Source organism: Seriola aureovittata, chromosome 14 (genome assembly GCF_021018895.1).
Source record: "Seriola aureovittata isolate HTS-2021-v1 ecotype China chromosome 14, ASM2101889v1, whole genome shotgun sequence".
NCBI lineage: Eukaryota > Metazoa > Chordata > Actinopteri > Carangiformes > Carangidae > Seriola > Seriola aureovittata.
In genome coordinates this window covers 1,372,118-1,397,786 of record NC_079377.1, presented here as the reverse complement: position 1 = coordinate 1,397,786, position 25,669 = coordinate 1,372,118, and the positions used below count along the sequence as shown (strand labels likewise).

The following is a 25,669-nucleotide window of genomic DNA, read 5'->3' as shown; positions in this document are numbered from 1 at the left end:
GCAGGAACATTCATCAACACATGAAATATTACACAAACACAAACAGAAAACCAGAAGTTGCTCCTGTCCAGAACATGAGGGAACAAGGGAATGGTGTCAGACATGGACATTCGTCAGCTCGACTTGTTGCAAGAAGCAAACAGAAACTAACATTGTGACTTTTCCACTAAGGTTTGTTTCGGGAACATTATGTGACTGACTAATGGAGCACATAGTGAGCATCTAATGGAGTAAGTGTTTTTTTCTTCAGAAAATTTTGTCATTTAAGTATTATTTGCCACAAATGGAAAATCAAGCCATGGTTGGGAAAAACATCAAAGGCTGTAACATTATCACTGAAACTACCAGACCTGTCAGGACCAAAGCGTTGTCTTCCTTCAGGGCTTCAAGGGACTCAGTTGACCTTGCTCCAGCACTTCCAATGGCAGTAAGCCAGAGTGAAATCATGACCTTTTAGAATGAATGATGCAGGAGGGCATACCACTTAGGCTCAGCAGCCCGGGTTCAAATCCAGCCCTGGTCCTTTGCAGGATGTCATCCCCTCTCTCTTTCTTCTGTCACTCTCTCACTGTCCCAAAAAGCTACCCAAAAAATAACTTAAAGAAAAGAATGAATGTTGCAGTCTGCAGTACAGTCGACAAATTCTCGACAATTCTCAAACCAGAGGAATCTGTGATTTTAATCAAGGTAACGGTACGTGTCATTTGGTCGCCTGTCCATGACATCATATCCTCTATGTGCATGTGTCAGTGTGGTTTGATTGAGAGACCCCTAGTGGCAGAAGTTACTTATTGGGCATTTAAAAATTTGTGTTTTACTGCCACCATCAGCACGGAAAACGTGTCCTCTTTCCTCAGCCGCCATTGAAAAATTGAAAATACATTGATGGTCCCTCCCCTTCCACTACATCACCAAGATGCTGACTACTGAGGGTGAGAAGTGTCCATCGTTTTACACTCAATCTTGACCGTTTAGAGTGAACTATCCAGGCACTGAAAGTGCCCTGCGTGTTGAGGTACCTGTCAATGTGAACACATTTGTCCAACATTAGGATTCAGGGGCTGAAACCAAGTATCCAATGACCACTCTCAGTACACCGCTCTCCCAAGCTTAAGTTGTATTTTCAAACCACTTTTTTCTATCCCTTTGTGTTTACAAATAAGTGTAAACACAAACACAAAAATGAATGCTTTCGGGGCGTCGTGTAGCGTAGTGGTCTAAGCAGGCGCCCCATGTGTAGAGGCTACAGTCCTCGCTGCAGTTGGCCCCGGTTCGAATCCCGCATCGGACGGCCTTTCGCTGCATGTCATTCCCCCTCTCTCTGCCTCCCCGTTTCCTGTCTTTCTCCACTATAGTATCAAAAAAAGCCCAAAAAATATACTTAAAAAAAAATGAATGCTTTCAAAAAGAGACTGTGCGTCCCTCCCAGCTCTGTCCTGGCTATAAATATAGTTGCCTATAGACACAGTCACACAATACTTCATACACACACCTGCCTTCAGTCACGATGCTGTACTTGTAGAGTTAGAGACCCCAAATGTTCAGGTCTATTTTATGATGTGGGAAAGAAGCTGAAGTCACCAACCAGAGACTGTCAACAGTTAAACACAGACACTTTGTCCTGACATGTCACCAGATGGACTGCTTGTGTATGACTTTAGTATGCATAACACAAATAGTAAGTCTATTTGAGCCCCCAAATCCTGGCATGGGCCTGTGGTAAAAATAAAAGTCAGCATGAATATATGTGTGTGTGCTCATCGCTGTTTGTTCAGCTGTTAGTGATCGGAACCTCCAGGCATTCTTCTACATCCTCCAGTATGCACAGTAATGATGTGGATGTCCACGTACTGCCAAGAGATAAACTGTGTATCACATCCTTTATCATCAAGACAAATACATTTTACACACTCCGTCAACCAGCCAAGTTACAGGAAATATAGTCACAATCTCCCCTGAGCTACAGCATGAGTGATTTAACAGAACATTATGATGTCACAGTGAAAGGTGACCTTTGACCTTTTGGATATGAAATGTAATCAATTTTTATCCTTATAGATATTTGAGTCAAATTGTGTCATAATTAGTGCATGAATTTCTTTCTTCAGTTATGGCCAAAAACCTGTTGTCACAGTGACCTTTAACCTTTGACCACCAAATTCTTTTTTTTTTTTTTTTCGGGCTTTTTGTGCCTTTATTGATAGTGCAGTAGAGAGAGACAGGAAATGGGGAGGCAGAGAGAGAGGGGGAATGACATGCAGCTAAGGGCCGTCCGATGCGGGACTCGAACCGGGGCCGACTGCAGCGAGGACTGTAGCCTCTACACATGGGCCCGATGCTCATCCAACTGAGCTACTCGACGCCCCGACCACCAAATTCTAATAATTTCATTCTTGAGTCCAAGTGAATGTTTGTGCCAATCACAACCATAAAAATGGTATGGACGCATGGACGTATGAACAACCTGAAAACAATATGCGTCCAGTTCTGGCTGTTGCCGGCGTGGAGACATACAAACAGTTGCACAAAACACCCTTAAGTCTTCTCCTTAAAATGGTGACAGTTGGTTAAATCAGGTCAGTTAAATAATTGCACATAAGACCTTAGCAACCAAAAAAACCCTAAAAAAACGAAAGGTACCTTTGACTCATATCAACAACATGGCTGAATTTAAAGTGATAAATCAAGAAAATGAACACATCCCAACAAGAGTGTTCCTCGACCAGGAGACACCCTTAATGATGAATAACTGATTCTACATCACAGGTTTGACCGGCAGTCAGTTTATGATTTGTCAGCGAATGTAAAATTTTACCTTAAGTGTCATACTTAAGTTGAAAACTTAAGGTGTTTTGTGCAACCTGAGCCTGGTGTTTACAATGTATAAGAAAGGGGATAATGACTGTTGCATCCATCAATCAAGCAAATCAGGGGAACCTGTGACGGGTCTGGCCAGGGCGAAATTATATCTAGTATTGTTTACGTAGGGTAGGGTCCTCTTCTATGGCCAACAACATGGGCTTAGATCAGTTCCAATTATCCTCAGGTATAATTCAGACACGTTTTCATATCTATTATTTTTGGTTGGGGCCCTAAAGACTTCCTCCCCAAACAAGTTTTAGCCACACTAACAATGTTCTATGGATGTAGGGATGGGAGTTTCTGTAGGCCAGTCGGTCCTCTGCTGTGGTCCAACCCCAAATGTCTTGATGAGTAAATTCACTGTCCTCAGAGGATGAATCCTGGTAACTGTGGTGATCCTCTGAGATCTAGAGCATGATACGTTTGAAGGTTTGTGAAACATCACAAATAATATGTACTGCCATGAAATGTAGTACAGACAATCAATGTCCCCAGAGGAATGCTGATGACTTTGGTGACTTCCAGCAGGTTGAAGTTTTCTCTGTTCCACTGACAAATCTTCCATGGATTGTCACAATATTTGCTTCAAACAGTCTGTTTTTGACTTAAGTATGTAGTTAAATACCTACAAAATCCTCATTTGAAAGGAAGGTGTTAGGATGTTAGGATGCTAATTAGCAAATATTAGAAGACTAACACACTGAACTAAGATGGTGACTATAGTAAACATACGTGCTAAACATCAGCACGTTAGCAGTAGCACCATTATTTAGAGCATGTTAGCATGCTAATTTTAGCAAGCGCAAAGTACTGCTCTGCTAAGTTTTTGTAAAAACTAATTCTATGTAAAATTCTTCTTTAGATTCTCTTCTTTCTTCTTCTATGTGTTCAGTGGTGATGGTATCTTTAAGAGAGAAGGTCACGTTCACCAACACTAAACAACATGTTCATATTGAAGCCTTAACACTGATGGAAAAATGATACGGCTTTCCTACGGGTTGTCAGATGAAAGATACAAGGAGAGTGCAGGGCCAAAGACAGGATATAATAAACATGGAGGAAGAGCCATTTGTCAACTGGACATATTTCCGTCCCATTCATAGGACAAGCTGCTGCCACACTATAAATACTCAGAGTGACACCCTGGTTAATGGCTCTGCTATGACCCTGTAATGTATTCAATGGCTCCTCTGTTTATTAGGGAATCTCCTTCATGATGTTAAGTCATGTGTTCACGTTACTGTGTGTATGAAATGTTCTATGATACAGTCATTATAATGGTAAAACAACATGACAGTCTGATTACTAGTGCACGTGACTGTGTGTATAAACATGTTCGTGCATGTGGACATGTGAGTACAGTATGTAGAGGATGGTGGTAGAGTCTATATTCAGGTATATACAGCATATATACAACATTTTTATTAGCATTGTTTACAGGTCGTAGCTGATGATCCCCAAACCATCCGTCCTAAAAATAACCTTCAGTTTATCTGTAAACAAGAATTCAATCAAATTAATTCATTTTAATTCATGACAAATAGCTGCTGATCAACATTTCATCTCATGGAATGACAGCAGATTTAAGTGGCAGTGTGGAGCAATGTTTTCATTTTGTTTACTCCTGTGTGTGCGCAATAGGACACACGTGCACACGCATAAACAACAGGTGGACAGGGATAATGTGATGCAGCAACGCTCCAGAGAGGACAGTAACGCCAGGATCACACAGTGTGAGTGAGCGTGGCTCTGCTGTGTCTCTGCTGCTGTAGCTCTATCTCACATAGAGTTTGCAGGTTACTGGAATGTTGGATTTCTTATCATTATTAATTAATTTCTGATTTATTTTGGCAGAAAACATCAGTAACATGTCACTGTCTCCACATGCAGCTGCTAAAATAGTTTAAAAAAATATACACTCCTCAAAAAAATGAAGAGAACACTAAATCATCACAGTTTAACACCAAGTCAGTTAAACTTCAGGGATATCAATGTGTCCAATTAGGAAGAACAAGTGATTGTGAATCAGTTTCACCTGCTTTGGTACAAATGAAAGTGACAACAGGTGCAATGGAGGCAAAAGCAAGACAACCCCCAAAAAAGGGAATGGTTCTACATGTGGTGTCCACAGACAGTTGCTCTCTCCTGATCCTTCATGACTGACTCTCTAGGTTTGTGTTTTGCTAGTGTCCTTGTCACTTCTGGTAGCATGAGGTGGTACCTGCAGCCCAATCAGGTTGCACAGGTATTCCAGCTCCTCCAGGATGGCACATCCATACCTGCGGTGTCAAGAAGGTTTGCTGTGTCTCCCAGCACAGTCTCAAGATCATGGAGGAGATACCAGGAGACCGGCCGTTACACGAGGAGATCTGGACAGGGCCGTAGAAGGGCATCAACCCAGCAGCAGGACCGGTACCTGCTCCTTTGTGTGAGGAGGAACAGGAGGAGCACTGTCAGAGCCCTACAACATGACCTCCAGCAGGATACTGGTGTTCATGTTTCTGACCAAACTGTCAGAAACAGACTCCATGAGGGTGGCATGAGGGCCCCGCATCCTCTAGTGGGACCTGTGCTCACAGCCCAGCACCCTGCAGCTTGATTAGCATTCACCAGAAAACACCAGAACTGGCAGGTTCACCACTGGCGCCCTGTTCTCTTCACAGATGAGAGCAGGTTCACACTGAGCACATGTGACAGGCGTGAAAGAGTCTGGAGACGCCGTGGTGAACGTTATGCTGACTGTAACATCATCCAGCATAAGTTTGAAGTGTGTGTGAGTCAGAGGTTTCTTGTTTTTTTTATTGTAGTAAAAAGCCAAAGCATTCTGGGAAGTTGGTTCTGCTATCAGATTAACAAGCAGATCTACAGAGGCCTGGTAAGAGAGAAGTTATAAACATGAGAGCTCACTCCAGTCTCAACAAAATATCTGGCTGGACTCTGAGCTCTGGCAACAACGGCACCATGAAATGAAAAAAGCAAGAAGAGTCTGGAGAAAGTCCAAGGAGCGGTTACAAGAGCCTGCAGCTCTTAAATATCAGAGCGGAGATTTTACTCATTTCTACATAAACAGATCAGTGAGTTAGGGTGGAGGGAGTGAGAGGAGTGTGTGTGTGTGTGTGTGTATGTGTGTGTGTGTGTGTGTGTGTGTGTGTGTGTGTGTGTGTGGTGGGGGGGGGGGCTGAATCTGTTCAGTCTCGGCCTTGCTCTGCTCTGGCCGCAATCACAATCCACCACCGACCTCTACGCTCTGCTCGTCCAAGTCTTCTTCCCCACGAGAGCTGACATACTCTGGTCTACCGAACCCACTGAACCTCACCAGAGCACTCTCACGTATTAGCAGCACTGAGCTGAGGGCAGGCAGACTGCAGGGAGGGAGAGGGGAACCATCTCTAGACTGGGTAACTGGCTGAAGGGATCGGCGAGACACGGTGTAAGAAGTGCAGTGTAAGAACCATCAGTTATCTTTGATCTGCAGGGACAGATTTGGTAAAGGTCTGTCATTGTTTGCTGATACTGGTTCCAGTAGGAACAGTACTTTGAACTGTTTGATTTGAAACTGAAATAATGTTATAATCCCATCCATCCATCCTTACAATCATCTATTTTCAAGCATGTACCTGGATGTGAGCTAAGATCCCTCTCCCAAGACCTTCTCACACAAGATAGGATACATGATCCCCCCAGTGTGTTCTAGTCCTTCCCCAAGGTCTCCTCCTGGTTGCACATGGAAGGTTCCAGGAGGCATCCAGATCAGATGCCCTGACCACCTCGTTGCAATGTGAAGCTCAGCTGGATGCCGGAGCTCCTCGCCATGTCTCTACAGGTGAGACATCCTGTGAAGGAGCTAATGTCGCTCAGTCTTTGTCTGTACGCAAAGCTCATAACCAGCCAATCCTGAGGATCAGTCTGTGCAGATCTTAAAGAATGCAAATCCTTTCTTTACTGTCCTCTAGTTTGCTCAGTGACACAGTAGCTGCGTCCCAAATCAGGGGCTGCATCCCTCAGAGGACATGGTCCTTCGTAGCTGTCATAAACCATGAAGGCCGAACGGAAATGAGACCGTATTGCCCATGGAGGATTTCCGCTTTGCTTCACCAGCTGTGCCAGCATCTTACTGACATCTCCCCTTCCTGTCGCTTAGCAACCTTGACAACACATAACTTTTTATGCCTCCCAGCCAGTGACAGCCAGAGCTGGGGGATATTGTTTTTGGGTTGTCCATCTGCACGTACGTCCGTCCATCCCATTGCCATAGACACAATATCTCAGTAATGCCTTGAGGGAACTTCTTCATATTTGGCACCAATATTCACTTGGACTCAAGGATGAAGTGATTAGACTTTGGTGATCAAAGGTCAAAGTTCAAAGCCACGGTGACCTCACAAAACACAGTTACAGCCTTGTAAACATGATGTCTCGAGAACTCTTCAAGGGGATCCTTTCACTTTTGGCACAAATGTCCACTGGGATTCAAGGATGAACTGATTAGATTTTGTTGGTCAAAGGACAAAGGACAAAGGTCAAAGGTCGTGGTGACCTCACCACAATCCATCTGTTGGATTCTTCATTGTCAGGGAAAAGAGGGACGCATTTGAAGGATTAGGGTTAGTCTTTGAAATGGGACCGTCTAGTTGCACCACTGTGCCACAATCAGTCTTCAAATGCAGCCTCTGAAGGATGAGAACCATAAAAACAGCTGGTATGTGAGTGAAAATTAGTATGTGAAACATTATTTGGTTGTATACACAGAGCCCAGAGCCGTGTACAGGTAACAGCTGTTCCCGCCCCTCAGGGCTCTCCTCTTCCTGTTCAGCAGCTCCTTCAGGTCTCTGGTGGTCCGGGGCATCACTAAGTCCTCGTGGGGAAGGTGTTGTCCAACCGTGAGTTCATGTACTGTCACTGTAGACTGTCATGGGGTTGATGTCCTCTCCATGTGGCTCACAGAGACCATTACAATATGTTGCCTCAAAGCAGAGTCTCAGAGTGTCATCACTTTCTGGTGGTCTCAGGCTGCTGGAGGACCATAGGTTCTCCTGGTTTAACTTTCATTTACATAATATCACTAATATAAGATGATCAACAAGTGTCAGTCTAGTTATTACACCTGTCAGACACATATGTACATATAAGTATTGGACTGGATTAGGTATCAACAGTTCTAAAGGACTGCGATCTGGATGAGGACCAGCTAGTTCTGCTTGGACTGCTTAAACTGTGATGGTGCTGAATGTTTCTGAGGCTGAGGTCATCTGTTTTCTCTCTGTTAATATTGTTTGCCAAGAAGCTACAATCCTGTAAATCTGAAGAGCTGCTGCTTTTTTCTTGTGGCAAAGAAAAACAAACATTTTACATCTGGTGGAAATTTAGAGTGATATGTCCTCTAAAGAGGAGATGTGGAGGCTTTTCATCCACTTCTCATCAACCTAGTAATTAAGTTGGATAATAATGAACTTTCGCGCTTATGACTAGATTTTATTAAAGGGATAGTTTGGCTTTTTTGACGTGAGGTTGTGTGAAGTAGTTATATATAGTCAATACATTACCTACAGTAGATTATGATGAGCACACTCCCAATTAGGAAAACCAACTAGGACACCAGCAGAGTGGCAGAGCGTTGTGTTGCTGTGCACGGGGCCACTAGAAAAAACCTGTTTTTAAAAACGTCCACAGAAACAATCCAATGTCGATTTAAATGTAGCTTCATGTCGAATATTTAGTGGGTCAGCTGAGTGAATCAGAAAGTCGTGTAATACAGTGCACTTTTGTGTTGGAATACGTAAGGTCAGCGGCTGAAAAAATGTAGTGCCAGAGGCAAGGGCTGTTTTCAGGGGAAAATATTCTGAAAATAAAGCGCACATTTAAACGAATATATGATTGTTTCAGTGGCCATTTTTAAAAGTGTCTCAAAAACTTTTTTTTTGATTGCCCTGTGCACAGCAACGCATCGCTCTGCCAGTCTGCAGCTTTCCTAACATGCCAAATGACAGTAGATAGTGTTGAGTAATCAGAAATACAGCTATGCTATTTATCAGTAAAAGGTTGTTCACTGACTAACAGTGTAACATTAACGTGAATGAAATCTACATGGTTTAGTTTTATAGATCTATATGTGCATTAATAAACTGCTGACAACTTGCTCATGACTGGAAAGCAGCGTTTCCATACCAGCTATTTGCTCTGTGGAGTCTTTGTTGCATTCTTGTCTAAAACACAGTGGCCCTCATTTATCAAACGAACGTACGGCAGAAAACCGTGCGTACGATCATTTCTACGCAAGCTTCGGCATTTATCAATTTGGACGTGAGCGGAAGCTACGATCAGATCTCACGTCAGGTCTGAGCTCGTGTACGCGAATCTGAGTCTGGATTTGCGTTGCAGAAAATAATTATTAAACAAACTGTCACTCAGCTGTCATCAGCATAAAGAGTCACATATTTAGAACAGATCAAAACGGATTCTTAAAACAAATAAAACAAGATAAAAAAAAATAGAATTTTAAAAAAGCCCACGTTTTTTACTGATACCACTTTTTTGTACAATAAAACAATATGAGAGGCTAAATAGCCTAACATGACATCTAATTATTGCACGTTAAAATTTGGAATAATAATAAATACAAGCAGAAATGTGTGTTTGCAAATTGACTCATGGCAAAATTGTGTAATTGTTTTTTGTTTTTTCCGATGGGTATGACACAACTGGAACAACAATTAAAAGCATCTAGTGAGATAATCATTGTTGCACTGTGGTTGGTCAGATGTTTACTCACTCAACTATTTAAACAGATGCTTTGACAGTTATCAAATCATAACGATGGCAGATTTACTCGTTTTGGAGGAACAATACGCGCGTCAGACGTGAGCGCAGGGATCTCCTCATGGAGAGTGATGCTTGGCTGATATGTCGCTTTCGGCTCCCAAGACATGTCATCATCGAGTTATGCAAGAATTTAGATGCCCGTTTGAAGAGGGAAACCAGACGGTCAAACGCCTTACCTGTACCCGTGCAGGTGCTCGCCACGCTGGGGTTTTTGGCCCCCGGGACCTTTCAGCGGGAGATCGGGGACAGGGCTGGGGTCTCCCAGCCAACCATCAGCAGGATGATGCCAGCAGTGTTGGCTGCAATAAAGTCCCTCTCCCGAAGGTACATTCGGTTCACATACAATGATGCCCAGCAATCTGTGATTAAAAGGCAATTTTATGAGATTGCTGGGTTTCCAAATTTGGTTGGAGCAATTGATTGCACTCGTGCGTCTGAAGGCACCATCCATGAATAATTACACATTCATCAATCGCAAAAACTACCACTCTATAAATGTACAGGTGATTTGTGATGCCAAGCTATCACTTTTAAACGTGGTGGGCAGGTGGCCGGGGGGGGACACACGATTCTTTTATTTTTCAAAACAGCTGTGTTGGCACGCGGCTGCAGGAGGCGGCACTGCAGAGCCAAACTCATCTCCGTCACCCTCTTCCACACAGCGGTTTTATGAGCTCCTGTGATCCCACTCTTCAGACTGCCAAAAAGCAAATCCTTATTTTGCGCCACCTCGGATGTCAGGATGTCGATCTCCATCTCTGAAAAGTTTCGTTTTTTGCCAGTAACTCTTCTCTCCATGTTTGACCTTAGTGGGCGAGGCCTCCGAACCAGGAATATTTAAGGGCGTAACATGTTAATGACGATCGAATTCAGCCGCCGCATTTCTCAAGACCCGATCATTCGTACGCTGGGATTGGTCAGATACGAATGTTTCATGAATCACACGCGTATCCTATCGTACGACCAATTCTGCGCTCAGATCTGCGCCTGTTTTCACGCAAGATTGATAAATGAGGGCCATGATGAGGACACACGGTAATTCTCGGGCACTGACACCAACCAGAACTCAGTGGAATACATACTGACACTGCTGTCTGGTCGTTCTGACGTCGGACAGCACTAGGAGGTTTTCTTTAAGATGCTCGCTTGTAGCAGTTGTTCTGCTGTGGTCGAACATTTCAGTTATACAAAGTGTGCAGAGCAACATTTCATTAGACTTATTAGACACTCACACTGTGGAAAACCGGACTTTTTGGCATTTAGTCACCAGCTGTTTCCCAATTTCTCGGGCTGCATCCATCGGAGGCTGCATTTGAAGACTGATCGTGACACAGCGGAGCAACTAGACTGTCCCATTCCAAAGACTCCTTCAAATGCGTCAACAGGTGGATCCTTCATGGCCCAACCTAACCCAAGATTCATTGCGCACCGGTAATGACACCAACCAACATTGACAGAGAGCCTGAGGACTTCACTGTTAAATATAAGTATTGTGTTTCAGCTCAGTTCAACAGCTAACAGTACAACTGTTAAAACCAAGGACCTTAAAACCTCAAGTCTTTGTGAAAAAAGTTAAATGTTGTCAAAGTTGCTAGGTGACAAGAGCCACACTTTGCAACACAATGGTATGGATGGGCACTACGGGTGACGCAAAGCAAAAGACTAAACCGCCTCATTTCAGTTTGGCCTTTGCACAACGCCCACAAAGAACCATGTCCTCCGAAAGATGTGGCCACTGAATTGGGATACAGCTACTTTGTCACTGAGCACACTAGAGGACAGTAAAGAGTGTGAGACGCATTCCACACAAATCAACATATACACCCAGCGCTAAATGGCATATTAAATTAAAAGCAGCTCAGCTGGTTCCAGCCTTTCATTTCACTCCATGGTTATTTTCCTCAGATAACCTGAGGGTCAGAGAGAAAGGACTGTCACCTGTTTTTACTCCTGTGGAGAACAGCAGTGATTTACTCCCCCGTTTTCCCAGGTATCACACCTTCAAGGGTTCAGCTGCAGCGTTTGACCCTCACACCTGAACCATAGTCACAGCCATTACAACAGCATTATCCTGTCTACAGTGATTTATGGGCTGGGCTGCGATGATGGGGAGGCGCTCTTCATCACTCCTCAGCCTTCTAAGCACACATAAACCAGATGGGAATTGCAGCACTGCTGATATCTTAGTGCAATTGCTCATCCTGCTGCTGACACAGACAACACTTTCCTGTGTTTCCACCCTTTCTTCTTCTTCTTCAGGTACCGACCATGTACAGGATCTATCACTCCATACGTGAGAGGTTAAGATAATGAGAGGGGCCCCACTGTCTAACATCACAGTACAGGTTTGACGAAAGCTTGTGGGCTGGTAGACCAGATGTGTCATAGAATCAAGACACAATATAGGCCTGGCAACAACGACAACCACAACAACTAAAGGGTGCGCTACCACCACCATCAGGAGCCTGAAGCAGGGTTACTGAGATATCTGGAGAACCTGTGAGTAAATCCCAGGCCTCCTCCACCTAGAACTTCCTTTTCTCCAGTCAAGCTCTTTCTTATAGCATGACCTCGACCATTTGTCATTTATTCAACTGCCTTAATATGACCTGTGTCTACATTTAATGGACAAGCAGCCTCTAGTGGCCATGTGACTGATGACTGCTGTCTGTCAGGAGCAGAGGCGGAATCAGCATGAGGTCATTATAGGCAGGGAGGAGATGGGTCAATAAATCATGTGACTGTGATGTGGACAACCTGTTCATTTCATGTTTCCTAGCAGTGAACAGTGGTTTGACCATGATCAAAGTCTCTACCTGAACTTAACCAAACCTTCACCCTGTAGGTGGAGAATGAGAAAACAGTCATTCAAACCCTTTACTGTCTTCTGTGAGAGTTATTTTAACAGTCTTAACTGAACAATGACGTCCTGGTGACATCTGATATGGGTCATTTTAGAAATCAATAATAAACATTGGGCCTCATTCAAGAAGTTGGTTGTTAAGTTGTTCTTAAGAAAGTCCTTAAGAAAACTTTACGTCAGATTCATGTTCTTAAACCGCAGAATTGTACGCACCGGTGTTCTTAGATTGATGAATGCAAATCTCCTTTTAAATTGAAAGTGCCAGTTGGCCCTAATTAGCATAGGTAAACACCTGAAAATGCCCTTAAAAGGGCATGACACTGAAGGGCCATGTGCACAACAAAATGACAAAGAGATAGCAAAGTTGAGAAAATGCCAAAACGAAAATCTAAAGATGGAGCACCGGAATCAAAGCTGAAAAGGAATTTCAGTAGTTCTGAAATGGAGGTACTGATGCAGGAAGTGAGCCGCAAATGAGCGGTAATATTTAGTAGCTTTAATATATAATATAAAATCACACACGCATGGGATGCAATCACACATTCAGTGAATGCAGTATCTGGAGACCACGGAAGAAACATTGCAAAATTCAGACGAGGGATACAGAGAACTGGAGGGGGGACGACGGGCAAAGAAATGTCTGAGCAGTACCAGCGCATCGGGGCGGTCATCAGAGAGACGGCACTGTCAGGTGTGCCATCAGCTGAACATCTGGACACAGACCTGGGCCCCGAGTCAGCACCTTCATCTCCTCCTAGTTCATCTCCTTTCCCAGAGGAATCAGAGGGTCATCGTTTTTTAAAAAGATTAATCTGTGTGCTTGTTTAGACATTTGCGTGCTCCCAGGTCCCGTTCTGCCCCACGTCTGATCTCAAAAGCGGTTCTTGACAACCAAGGAAGAATTGCTGAAACGCTGACACAGATCGCCTCAACGAGTGCGTACGGGTATCTAACTGAATGAAACCTCCTGGCGAGTCTGAGGGTTGGTTAGTGGGGTTATTAATCAGGGGGCCAGGGCATATCCTCGATCTCATTATAGAAATAAAAGGCCACTGATGTAGAGAATTAAAATGATTCAAAGATCTGTATGCATCATCAGCAGCTTCTTGTTCGATGCGCTTGCCCACGGAGCTGTTCTGTAAGATGAAGGAGTCGTGTGCTCCTCCTGGGAAGCGGGAGACCACATTCAGTAAGTGGTTCACGGAGTCACAGATGAGTTGGACATTTATGGAGTGATATTGCTTGCAGTTGAGGTATGGGAATGGATCTGCAGTCTATTGCGCCGATGGTGTTTGGTAGACCAGCAATAGAATGAAATCCCCTCTTCACTGGGACTTTTATGTATCGTGTGGCTAGTTGATTTATTCCATCCACAAGTCACATGAGAGCACGGCTGATGGACGGCTGTGATATGCCCACCCCGTCTCCCAGCTCCCACTGAAATTTTCCAATTACTAAAAAGCCCAAGGTGGAGAGTACCTGCACACGTGGTGGTACAGGGCTAAACCGCCTTGTATGGCTCCGCAGTGCCAGCTACATACGATCACAAAGGCTCCTGTGGTCATGGAAAATTTGTTCCCTCCGTAGGGCACGATCTGCAATATCTTGCAGCAGCAGGAAATATGCCACTGTGTGAGCAGGCCTAAGGTGCAGAAGGTCTACTTTTTGCCCATATATAGGGTGACAATCCCTGAATAATTGGTGACATGGTTCCAATTAACATAATTGATGTGAATTGATGTGTTAGTGTAGCATTAATTTATTTTAAAAGACCATAATGCTTTGTAAAATAACAAAAGATTATTGTTTTTAATACTATAAATTACAAAAATATTATAACATATTATATAATTGTAGAACAGAAGAAAACGTAAGAGTAAGAGTACTCTTGAATGTGTGTAGATTCAGTTCTTACAAATCCCAAAAAAGAAAACTGAATGTCAGAATCTTCATCAAAAGTGCGTAAGTGGGTTTTAAGAAGAAATTTCTTCTTAAGAATGGCTGGTGAATGAGGCCCAATGAGTCTCAGAAACAACTCATACAGATTTGTTCTTAAGTAGCATGTTCGAATGATTTAAAAAAATCTGTGGCATTCACCAATTTTCTTGTAGGAATGAATGAATGAATGAAATTCACAAGTCCAGGTGGAACAAGTCATGTGTGCACAGTCTTCCTTTCATTACAGGGCAAAAACCCTGAAATCATAATGTCTTCTCAATTAATTTGGAATTTACATAGGAGACTGAAATTACCTAAACATAAAAGTAGTAATAATATTAATAGTAGATTGTTACACAGTAACCCATAACCATCTGCTGTTAAATACCACACTGGTGCCATATGAAGGTCAAGTAGAACTACAGATCCTGTCTGGTTTTATTACGTTATATTTCTTTATTTATGAAATTATTTTTTATGTTTAATTCAGTCTGGATTTGCCTGTTTTACATGGAGAAGTGATAACTGACAGCCTGCTACTGAAATGGTTGTCTGCTTCATCTTCATCTTGGGACATAAAAATGAAGATGAAGTAAAGGCTCTGAGTCCTCCACCACCACTCACTGCAGATGGTCTGTGTTCCGCAGAGGTTTGGGTTAAAAACAGTGATCTGCAGATGATTAACAGGGTTGCAGGTGATGAAGTGATGATTTAACAAAGCTTTAATAACCTATCATTAAAAGAGGATTTCTTAAAGAGCATAAATAAGTTGATACTCTGCTGTTAATGACTTGAATATGCTGTTGCACACACTGTTGAGGAGGCACATGTTGAGATGTTTAAGAGGATTATTGTTTAGAATTAAACATGTTTACTGCCTGACCTCCCCTTTAATCCTGACTAGACTGGACTTCATTTCCCAAAATCCTCTTTAGGCTGAAATGATCTTAGTCCCTGGAGTTACAACTGGACGGAGATTGGCATCATTCCTTTTTTATTGGACTAAAACCTGTAGAAAATCCAAGGCTGTGTCTGCCTGACTCTGTAATTTAGACAAATCTAACATCTGGACTGAAAATGAAAACAAATATTAACACAATAATATATACATATATACCTTATATGTGATGAGCAAAAGCATAGAATACACGAGTAAATTATACACATAATAATAATTATAATTATAATAATAATAAAAAAAATAATGATAATAATAATGAAGATGATGTTTTGCAGGATCAGTTTAGAGGGAAAGAGAGAGAGAAAAGAGGAGGAGAAAAACAAAAAAGAGCAGAGTGTTCACTAACAGGCAAAATCCAGATTAAGATTTAGATTAGTCACAAATAAAGTCAAGGTTTTTAAAAAGTAATAAATTTGATTTCTTATTTTTTCCCATTGATAAATGTTCTGTGAGAAGATTTGAACTGGTTCAACAGTTTATAGGACGACGTTCTTGGTGTTAGCTGGAAGGTTTTCTGAGGATAATACACTTGGTCTGTATAATAAGGGGGGGACACTGCAACCGAAGAGCTAAGAAAGTTTCTGGCTACTTTAACCAACAGTGATGTACAGGTGGGCAGCGATATGAACAGTGGAGATGGTTATCTGTACGTGTATAGTAGATCAAAGTCATGTTAACAGAGACTATTTTAGATTGTTACCTCTTGTCGTCTCTGTGAGTAATAAGAAGAGATGTTTGCTCACACACCAGCTGACCAGGCTGCACAGTTTGCATTTAGTGCTTATTGGTTGCACGTTGGTTTTGTTCCAATGTGATCAACAGCAACTTTATAAAAGTATCATTAACTTTATAATCTAATTTCCTGCCTAAAATTCAGGTTGAGAGCATTGGTTACCTGTGGATTATTGTTATTCCCTCAGATGACTGCATGGCTCTGCTGCTCACAGCAGATGGAGAATAGCTCCTTGTGAGAGATAAATCCCTTCTGTAAATTGAGAGCAGCTTTCGAGGACACGGGTCTGGAAGCAATTATTTGTGCCTATGCACAAGCATTAAGAAATCTTCTCGAGCTTTTACACAGTACATGTGAAACACAACACATGAAATGTATTCATTAACTTCTTAGATATCATCCATTAGTATCACAAGTCTGCTCTGATGTGTGGTGACATTAATGACAAGACATCAGGGCCATTTTCACTGTGTCGGATGTGACTGCACTGTCTGTACATTTAACCATAGCAGGAGTTAGTGGCATCTCAGCTCCACTTATGAAAGAGCAGGGAGGAACTCTAACATCGTTAGATTGATGGATGGAGATAGTGAGAGTTAACTGGCCAGGCAAATCACAACACAACAGCCCTCACACTGAGAGATCCCTGTTTTAAAGCTCCATATAGTATAAAGGTAGATGTCCATGTGTTGTTTGATTATAAAGCAGGTTTAGGTTCTATATTAATACTGATAAAGTATCAAAGCGCTCAGTCCACAGAGAATTACACACAGCCTGTATTCAGAAACTGAGCCTTAAAGGTGTAATGTGTAAGATCTGTCAAGAATTTTAGCTTAAAATGTTCAAGAAATGAACTAACACCATCAATAGTATGTTAAGGAGCCACAGTGATGATGTCATGACCAAGACCACCACCTACTGTATTTCAGATGTCTACTGAAATGAGCATGCTAACCAACTAGCTGCATCCTGGGCCTTGTAATACCACTTTATAGCACTAGATGCTGTGTGAGTCAGTGTAGCGTCTAGTCTGCCCTCAGACCCAGGAAGAAAAAAAAAAAAGAAAAAGCTCCTGACTAGCATCACAGAAACGCAGAGATGGTTGAAACACTTAGAAAACGATCTTTAGCTCCATCCCGAAGAACCGCTCCGACAAGAAACCACGTTCAACGGCAAAGAAGCAAAACACAGGTGAATCCTGTGTGGCTTCCCACCGCTGGAGACGGTAGTGAGTAAAGAGATGCGTTTTGATGCCGAGCTGCAACTTTTCTGTTAGACTGGTGAGTAACATCTAATGTTGGTCTGTAGCAAAAAGTATCATTAGTGTAAATAACAAACCACACTAACACTTGTTATTCCAGTCCAGTCTTCCGCAGTGATGGACCAGCACCTGCCTTTTCTTCTGAGTCTGGCCTCATCAATCATCAACAACCACATTACAGTAACACCTTGGAGTATTATTCCTGCACAGAACACATATTGTCTGTACTGTGATCTTTTGCACATCCTGCTCAGCAGGAGTTTTGTCAACACTTTTGTACATAGTTTTTTTCATAGTTTTATTTCTTTTTATATGTGTATCTATGTATATTTATCATTTTGGCTGTTGCAGTATTTTACCTTTTTATTGTTATTTCCTTTTAATATGTTTATTGTATACTGCACCAAACACCAAGCCAAATATCTTGTAAGTAAAAACCTACCTGGCAATAAATCTTATTCTCTGATTCTTGCCTTCATATTTTTAAAGGGTAGATAAAAACATACTGTTTGTACTACAAGTACTCATAATTTGTTTCTGTGCTATCGACAATTTTAACTAGCAACAATAAATGCATATATAAATGATAAATTATAAGGAACATGGGGAAAACAACAACATGATTAACTGGACAGGGGCAAAGAGGAAATGCTGCCAAACATTACACCTTTAAAACCAGCCATCAGGACTTCTGGAACATTGTGATGTCACAACAAAGCAGTCACCACTCTAAGCCCCGCCCCAAGCCCCGCCCACCTGTACCCACCATCCAACCTTGCAGGATGTCGTTTCCCTAAGTGTTTACCTGAAATCTGCAGGAGGCCTCGTATGAATATCTCTGTATAGTCCAGATCAAATATTGCAATGTACAATATTATCACAGGTTTTTATGATAGATAATTATATTATTAGAAGTATCGTTAGATAAAATAGATACATAATTTTTTTACATAATTTTTTTTTTTCTTTTATGAAAAATATCATATGTCTGGAAACATTGTGATATTTGTCATGGCTCAGGCTGTGGTAGTTTTCTCTCTCTTCCCTCCTGTTCATCTGTGTGCGTGCGTGTTGTGTGCTTAAGTGCTTCCTCATACCTACCCGCGTTCTCTCTTGTGTTTCCCCTCGTGCTCTCTGCTGACCTGCTTTACTCCTGTGCCTCAGTGATCCCTTGAGCCAGACCAGACCTCCAGCTCACGCTGTCTCCGCATCTGCCAGACTACACCTCAGCCGGACACCATCTCACCTCCTCCCTTAACAGCCAGCCTGCCTCCACCCTTGCCCTTCACCACCTTCAACCCCATTCAACTATTTTCCATATAAGTACCTTGCCAACAGGACGTCCCAATGAATGAACAGTTAGGGCACATACCATATGGGCATACTGAGCCCTGAGCAGCAGGTCCCAGTTCAACTTCCGAATCCTTTACTGTAAGTCTCTCCCCCACTCCCTCTCCCATATTTCCTGTCTGTCTCCACTTTCCCTATCAAATAAAGGCACAAAAACTGCCCAAAAACCTTGCCAACGCTCCAATATTATGAATATTGGCCTATATTGGCCTCTAATAAGCCTATTAGACACATGGACTCATTTCAGAAAGTACGGTGGCCCTGAGAGTTCAACGCACTGCAACAAAAAAAATATCTTTTGCATTCACTGCGAATACACACAACACAAGCAAATACAGAAACAAGCAGCACGTAGCACAAACAACAACATACGTTTTTTTCAGGGGACGAATTATTATACCCTGGCTTCATAGTCCAGATTTCAGACTGATGCAGATGTCAGACTGGTCCAGATGTCAGACTGGTCCAGGTATCAGACTGGTCCAGATGTCAGACTGGTTCAGATATCAGTCTGGTCCAGATGTCAGACTGGTCCAGGTATCAGACTGGTTCAGATGTCAGACTGGTCCAGGTATCAGTCTGGTCCAGATGTCAGACTGATCCAGATGTCAGATTTGTCAAGATATTAGACTGGTCCAGAACACATGTCTGGATGTTCTTGTTGAATGAACCTGAACTATTTGAGGTGTAATCCAGGTTCCCAAACCCAGGTCCACAGACTAGTATCTGGCACCAGAACATTTGCTACCAGACAAAAACAATATTATACAGAAAAATAAAAATAAATAAAAATGTAATTAAATAAAAATTAAATAGTAATAATGATAGTAAATATATAACTTCACAGGCTGTAATGGGCTGTTTGTGTTGCCTTGAACTTGAAACAGTCTGTCTGTGTTGCATCTTTCCTTATTGCTCCCTGTCAAGGTCACAACAACAGGTTCAGGATTTTGAACTTAAGTAGGTCATCAGTATCAGGGATGCTCCAGTCCAACTGTTCCTCTCCATATACCAATTCAAAATCTGTACACCCTGAACTCACTGTGATCAGACATTTCTGTGGCAGTAAAGGCGGGAGCGGTATAGTCCACCTATCCTGGTCCACAAGAGAAGTGTAGGTATTAAACTGGTTCACAGGGGCAAAAACTAAACAAAAAAAAAAGGCAGGAATCTCAGTTTGGTGTTATCTATCAGAACACAGTAGTCAGGGGCTGTTTCATCCTGCAGTAACAGTTTTACAGTTCATCACAGAAACAGTATTAAGAGGCTGACTCAGTGGACTGGGTCTGTACCCTGAAGTAAAGGAGAGGGTTCAGTTCTTCACTCAGTTAAACAAGCCCAGATGCTGCAGAGACCTTCAGAGCCTTAGTGCCTGCAGCTGTGGTCTGTTATATTACAGTTTGCTCAGAGAGACTGGATGTACTCAGACAGTTATGGCTCCATATGTATTGGTGATTTATTGGCTTTGTTTGGTTGTAGGGCTGATTATTGGCATCTTTATTTCTGGATTGACTCTGTAGTGACTTGGATTAATTTAGGACACTGCACTGTGTTTAATAATGATGTAATGGTATTATAGTAGATTGTGTAGGACTGGCTCCTGTGATGAAATACAACTTAACAAGTGGTCAGAACTACTATGTGATGTGTCATGGTAAGCTGACCTGCCTTATGGTTAACGGTTGGATAGGTTAGGTATAAAATGACTTGGTTAGGGAAAGGTTATGGTTTAGGTTAAAATCACAAAGGTTAGGGAACTTTTCTTGGTTAAAATAAAGCTTCTTAACTACAGGTAAACCTGAACCTGAGGCAAACTGAAACAGTCCAGTGGTTTCTTTTAAAGGGGCTGTTTGAAAGTTTTGTCTGCAGCTGAATGTGGTTTCTTATCAGGAACAGGTGGTGGTTACTGTCCCTTGACAAGAGCTTCAGTCATTGTTGTGTTTACAATATGGGGTTATAATACATCCTCTGAGCAGCTACTTCTTCAGGACGGACTGGAAGCTACAGAGAGACACTTTCAGAGAGAGGAGCTAGCTCATTAGCATGCTAACTTCAGTACAAAAGCGATACAAACAAGAGTTAACATTGGTGTTTGTTTCCACCTCTGGAGACAGCTGTTGGTGAGTAAAGGAATGAAGTTTGATACTGAACTCACAATGTATCTTCTAGACTGGAAAGTAAACAGCTGCTAATGCTAATGTTAGCTATGTAGCTATAACAAAACTTACACATAGCTCATTCACCATGACCCATATAACATGCTTTCTACCAGATATCTGATATATGCCTGATGTCTTCAGTTCAACAGGATGACCCAAACCCAACAATTCCTAATAGTGGGTCGGGTCATTTCAGGTTCAGGCCCTTGTTGCATGAAGCTTTGGGCTAACGTTGGATTATTTTCATATCTTAATAAGATAATCACGCACATTAAAAAAAAAAAAAAAAAAAAAGCACAACAACATCAGAGAGGTGTGGAAGAGGATGAGGACCATCACTGGCTATAAAGAGAAGAACAGCCAGGCAACATCAGGTGATGTGGACAAGACCAATGAGTTCAACCTGTTCTACAACAGGTGTGACACAGCCTCACCTGTTCTCTCTCCCACTGCTTCAGCTGCAGCTTCTCCTACAGCATCTCCTCCACAACCTGACACTGCAGCTGCAACTCCCTCCACACTGGGGTCAAGTCTCCTGTCCTTTACAGTGGAGGAGGTGAGGGCGGAGCTCAAGATGCTACACCCTGAAAAGGCAACAGGCCCGGACAGTGTGTGTCCGAGGCTGTTGAAGGACTGTGCAGCCCAGCAGGCTGAGCCTCTCTAGAGGATCTGTGGAAAACATCATGTCTTGTTCCGGTCCCTAAAGTAGGGCGACCGGCTGAGATAAATGACTACAGACCGGTGGCCCTCACATCACACATCATGAAGATCCTGGAGCGGCTGCTTCTCCACCTTCTGAGGCCACAGGTTGAACTTGCACTAGACCCCCTACAGTTCACCTACAAAGAAGACATTGATGCCGTCCTTTACATGCTCCACCAGCCAATTCTTACTTGGATGAGCCAGGTAGTTACATGAGGATTATGTTCTTTGATTTTTCAAGTGCATTTAACACCATCCAACCCCCCATCCTCAAAGACAAGCTGGAAGGGATGGGGGTGGATCCCTGCTTCATGTCCTGGATTGTGGATTATCTGACAAGACGACCACAGTACATCAGGCTGGGTAACTGTGTCTCAGGGACAGTGATGAGCAGCACTGGGGCTCCACAGGGAACTGTTCTGGCTCCGTTCCTGTTCACCCTGTATACGGCCGACTTTAAATACAACTATGAGTCCTGCCACATCCAGAAATACTCGGGTGACACAGCTATTGTGGCGTGTATCAGGAATGGGCAGGAAGAGGAGTACAGGGATCTGACGATGGCCTTCAGTGAATGGAGCAACAAGAACTGCCTCCTTCTGAACATCTCCAAGACCAAGGAGATGGTCATGGACTTTCGGAGGTCTAGGCCCACCCTTCCAGTCAACATTAGAGGGGAAGGACATTGAGGTGGTGCACACTTATAAATACCTAGGTGTGCACCTGGACAGTAAACTGGACTGGTCCCTGAACACAGATGCCATCTACAGGAAGGGGCAGAGACGGCTCTTTTTCCTCAGGAAGCTCAGGTCCTTTGACGTCTGCAGTGAAATGCTGCACGTGTTTTATCAGTCAGTGGTGGCCAGTGTAACTCTTTATGCTGCGGTCTGCTGGGGCAGCAGCGTGTCAGACATGAACACAAAGAGACTGGACAAGCCAGTAAAAAAGGCTGGGTCTGTGTTTGGCAGGAGTCTGGACTCACTCAGGACTGTTGTGGAGAGACAAATGCAATGTAAGATGGAGGCCATCTTGGACAATACCAACCATCCTCTCCACAACATTCTGGCAGGAAAGAGAAGCAGCTACAGCTGCAGCAAACGTCTCATCTAATGCGCTGCAGAACAGAGAGGTTCAGGAGATCCTTTGTTCCCACTGCCATCAGGCTGTACAACACCTCAGCCAAAGGAAGTGGACTGATCTAATTATTATTGTTTATTTATTATTGACTATTCTTATTACTATTAGTAGTATTATTATTATTATCAACAATGAGACACATGAATTGACTGACTACCTTTGTCTTTGAAGAAGAAACAAGTAAAATATAAGCCAGTGAAAAATGGTGTGTGAAAGTGAAACTTTCAGTGGGTGAAGTGGTGACTGATTGAGTTATAAAGGTACAGTGTCAGAAAGCAGTGTAGAAAACATCAGCTGTAGCATCCAGCTGTTCCAGTGGTTCTGCAGCAGAATCAATGAGCAGCTCCACAGTGGACAACTGGGCGGCTCTGAAACCTTCTCCCAGAGTCCTTCACTGAATCTATATGAATGAGGTCAGATGATGAAGCATGGTACTCACTGCTGCTGGATGTGTTGCTGGATGTAATGTGGTCGAACGAGCTGGGGGGCTGGCTTGACAGTGAGTTTCATCTGAGCCATATTGGTCGCCGGTGGGGGGGCAGAGGCGTAGCCATGGGGAGACACTTGCTGAGGTATGGGCCGCTGTGGTACTCCATTGTGTCCATTAGTGTGACCAGTGTTGTGCCCGTTGGTGGGTTCGTTCCCAGGTGCTGCTGGGAAGGGGTGTGTGGACACAGTCTTCTGCTCGCATGCCTTCCCCTTTGAGCCAGGCTTGCAGACACAGAGCTGAGGCCTCAGGCACATTCCTCCGTTCTGGCACTGAGGGACGCAGTTGGCTGCAACACAGAACCCAGACAGAGGAGAGAGGAAGAGGAAGGAGAGACACATGGAGAATGAGAGATGAGGGTGAGAGGTGGCACATGCAGAACAAAGGGATACACATGCAAACATATGGATACACTAGACTGGACTGGTTTTAAATGCATACACACACAAACACACACACACACACACACACACACACACACACACACACACACACACACACACACACACACACACACACACACACACACACACACACACACACACACACACACACACACAGCACCTCATTCAATTATCCATCCAATGGTATCAGCTCTAATATATGTATTTTACAAGTACCGCGTTAAAAAGTGTAATAGTAAATAACCAACCACCCCCAAACCTCTGTGTCTTGTCCATCCTCTTCCTACACACTCAGTATTATTCATGACATGTGAGCTCCAGCAACAGTTTGACTGAGAGGGGTCATAATAATAAGTCCAAGAGAAGAGGAAGAGGAAAACAACCTGGTTCTTCAAGAGACAGGACACATAGACGATGAGGAGTGATGATGACTGGAGCACACAGGTATAGTTACAGCACCTGAGCTTTCAACATGTAAATGTTTAGATTGTTCACTTGTTTGAATTAGTCCAGGTATTAGCTGTTTCTCATACGATGGACTGGCACTGCTCGCTTCTGACTTATGTTTACCTATCTTGGTTCATTTGTAATTACAATCAGCTCATCCTTGAGTCCAAGTGAATGTTTGTGCCAAATTTGAAGTTCCGTCAAGGCGTTACTCAGATATTATGTCCATGAGAATGGGACAGACAATCCGGAAACAGTCTTTGTTTTATTATTGGTTTGGAATAAGTAAACACAACTACAGGTGTAAAACCTGGAGTTCAGGACAAGCCCTGTACAGTCAGACACACACACATTTAAAAGAACTGTAATGACACAGTGTTACATCATTAATAATATGACTAGGTGGTGTCTTCTCAGCTGGCAGCAGCTGGCAGTCATTGATCACAGAAAGCTGGTTTTATCAAAATCATCTGCTGCTGTTAGAGGCCAACCTTCAACACACCACTACAAACATGTGCAGACACAGAGCTCCACATTTTCATGTTCACATCACACAAGCAGTGGAAACAGGATGACATGTTGTTGTTACGACACTTAAAGGGTCTATGTGCAAGTTTTCTCTGCTGCTGAACGTGGTTTCTTGTCAGAAGCAGGTGGTGCTGTTTGTCGCTTGTCAAGAGCTTCAGCCATCGTTGTGTTACTAGACAAAAGGTTAGAATTCATCCTCTGAGCAGCTACTTCTTTTGGGCAGACTGGAGGCTACAGTAATTACTATCGGAAAGTGACGAGATGGGCCAGAGCTAGCTGGTTAGCATGCTAACTTCAGGAGAAGAAAAGACGTGATGAAGACAAGAGTCAATATTGGTGTTTGTTTCCGCCTCTGGAGACAGCTGTTGGTGAGTAAAGGAATGAAGTTTGGCGTCTCCAGACTCTTTCACGCCTGTCACATGTGCTCAGTGTCAACCTGCTCTCATCTGTGAAGAGAACAGGGCGCCAGCAGTGGAAATGACAATTCTGGTGTTCTCTGGCGATGCCAATCGAGCTGCAGGGTGCTGGGCTGTGAGCTAACTTGAATAATTTGTTCATCAACATACGATATATATATATATATATATATATATATATATACACACACACACACACTATATATATATTTGTATACACACCACCAGCTGTTTTACAAAGAACTTAGTGACAAGTCATTTATTTGGTAAATAACCGATGAACCGGTCCAGGTGTTAAATACTTATTTAGTAGAGGCAAGTATAAACTCATGATCATATATATGTGTGTGTGTGTGTGCAGGTTTTAGTACATCTGCAGCAAAGAGCCTGTAATTACACACAGCTCTGTTCTCTGCAGGTCGATGATGGGGGGAGGAGGCCTGAGGTTTACTCTGCTCCTGCGCACACGTGTACATACATGCACAGATATGTTTGGTTCAACCATAACACAGGACGTTAGATAGCAGATAACCCACACCTCTCTGGCCTGGGACTGAGCTGTGTGTGTGTGTGTGTGTGTGTGTGTGTGTGTGTGTGTGTGT

At 43.0% G+C, this 25,669-nt stretch overlaps 1 protein-coding gene across 4 annotated transcripts in view; it reads right to left on the bottom strand.

Annotated features, from left to right (window-relative positions):
• Positions 1 to 25,669, bottom strand: part of ltbp1 (latent transforming growth factor beta binding protein 1) — a 126,236-nt gene that overhangs the window by 74,993 nt on the left and 25,574 nt on the right. For all 4 annotated transcript variants that reach the window (XM_056395071.1, XM_056395072.1, XM_056395073.1 and 1 more), the window contains exon 3: positions 23,225 to 23,561. In XM_056395071.1, the coding sequence (XP_056251046.1) occupies positions 23,225 to 23,561 (337 nt within the window). The remainder of the gene's footprint in view (positions 1 to 23,224; positions 23,562 to 25,669) is intronic.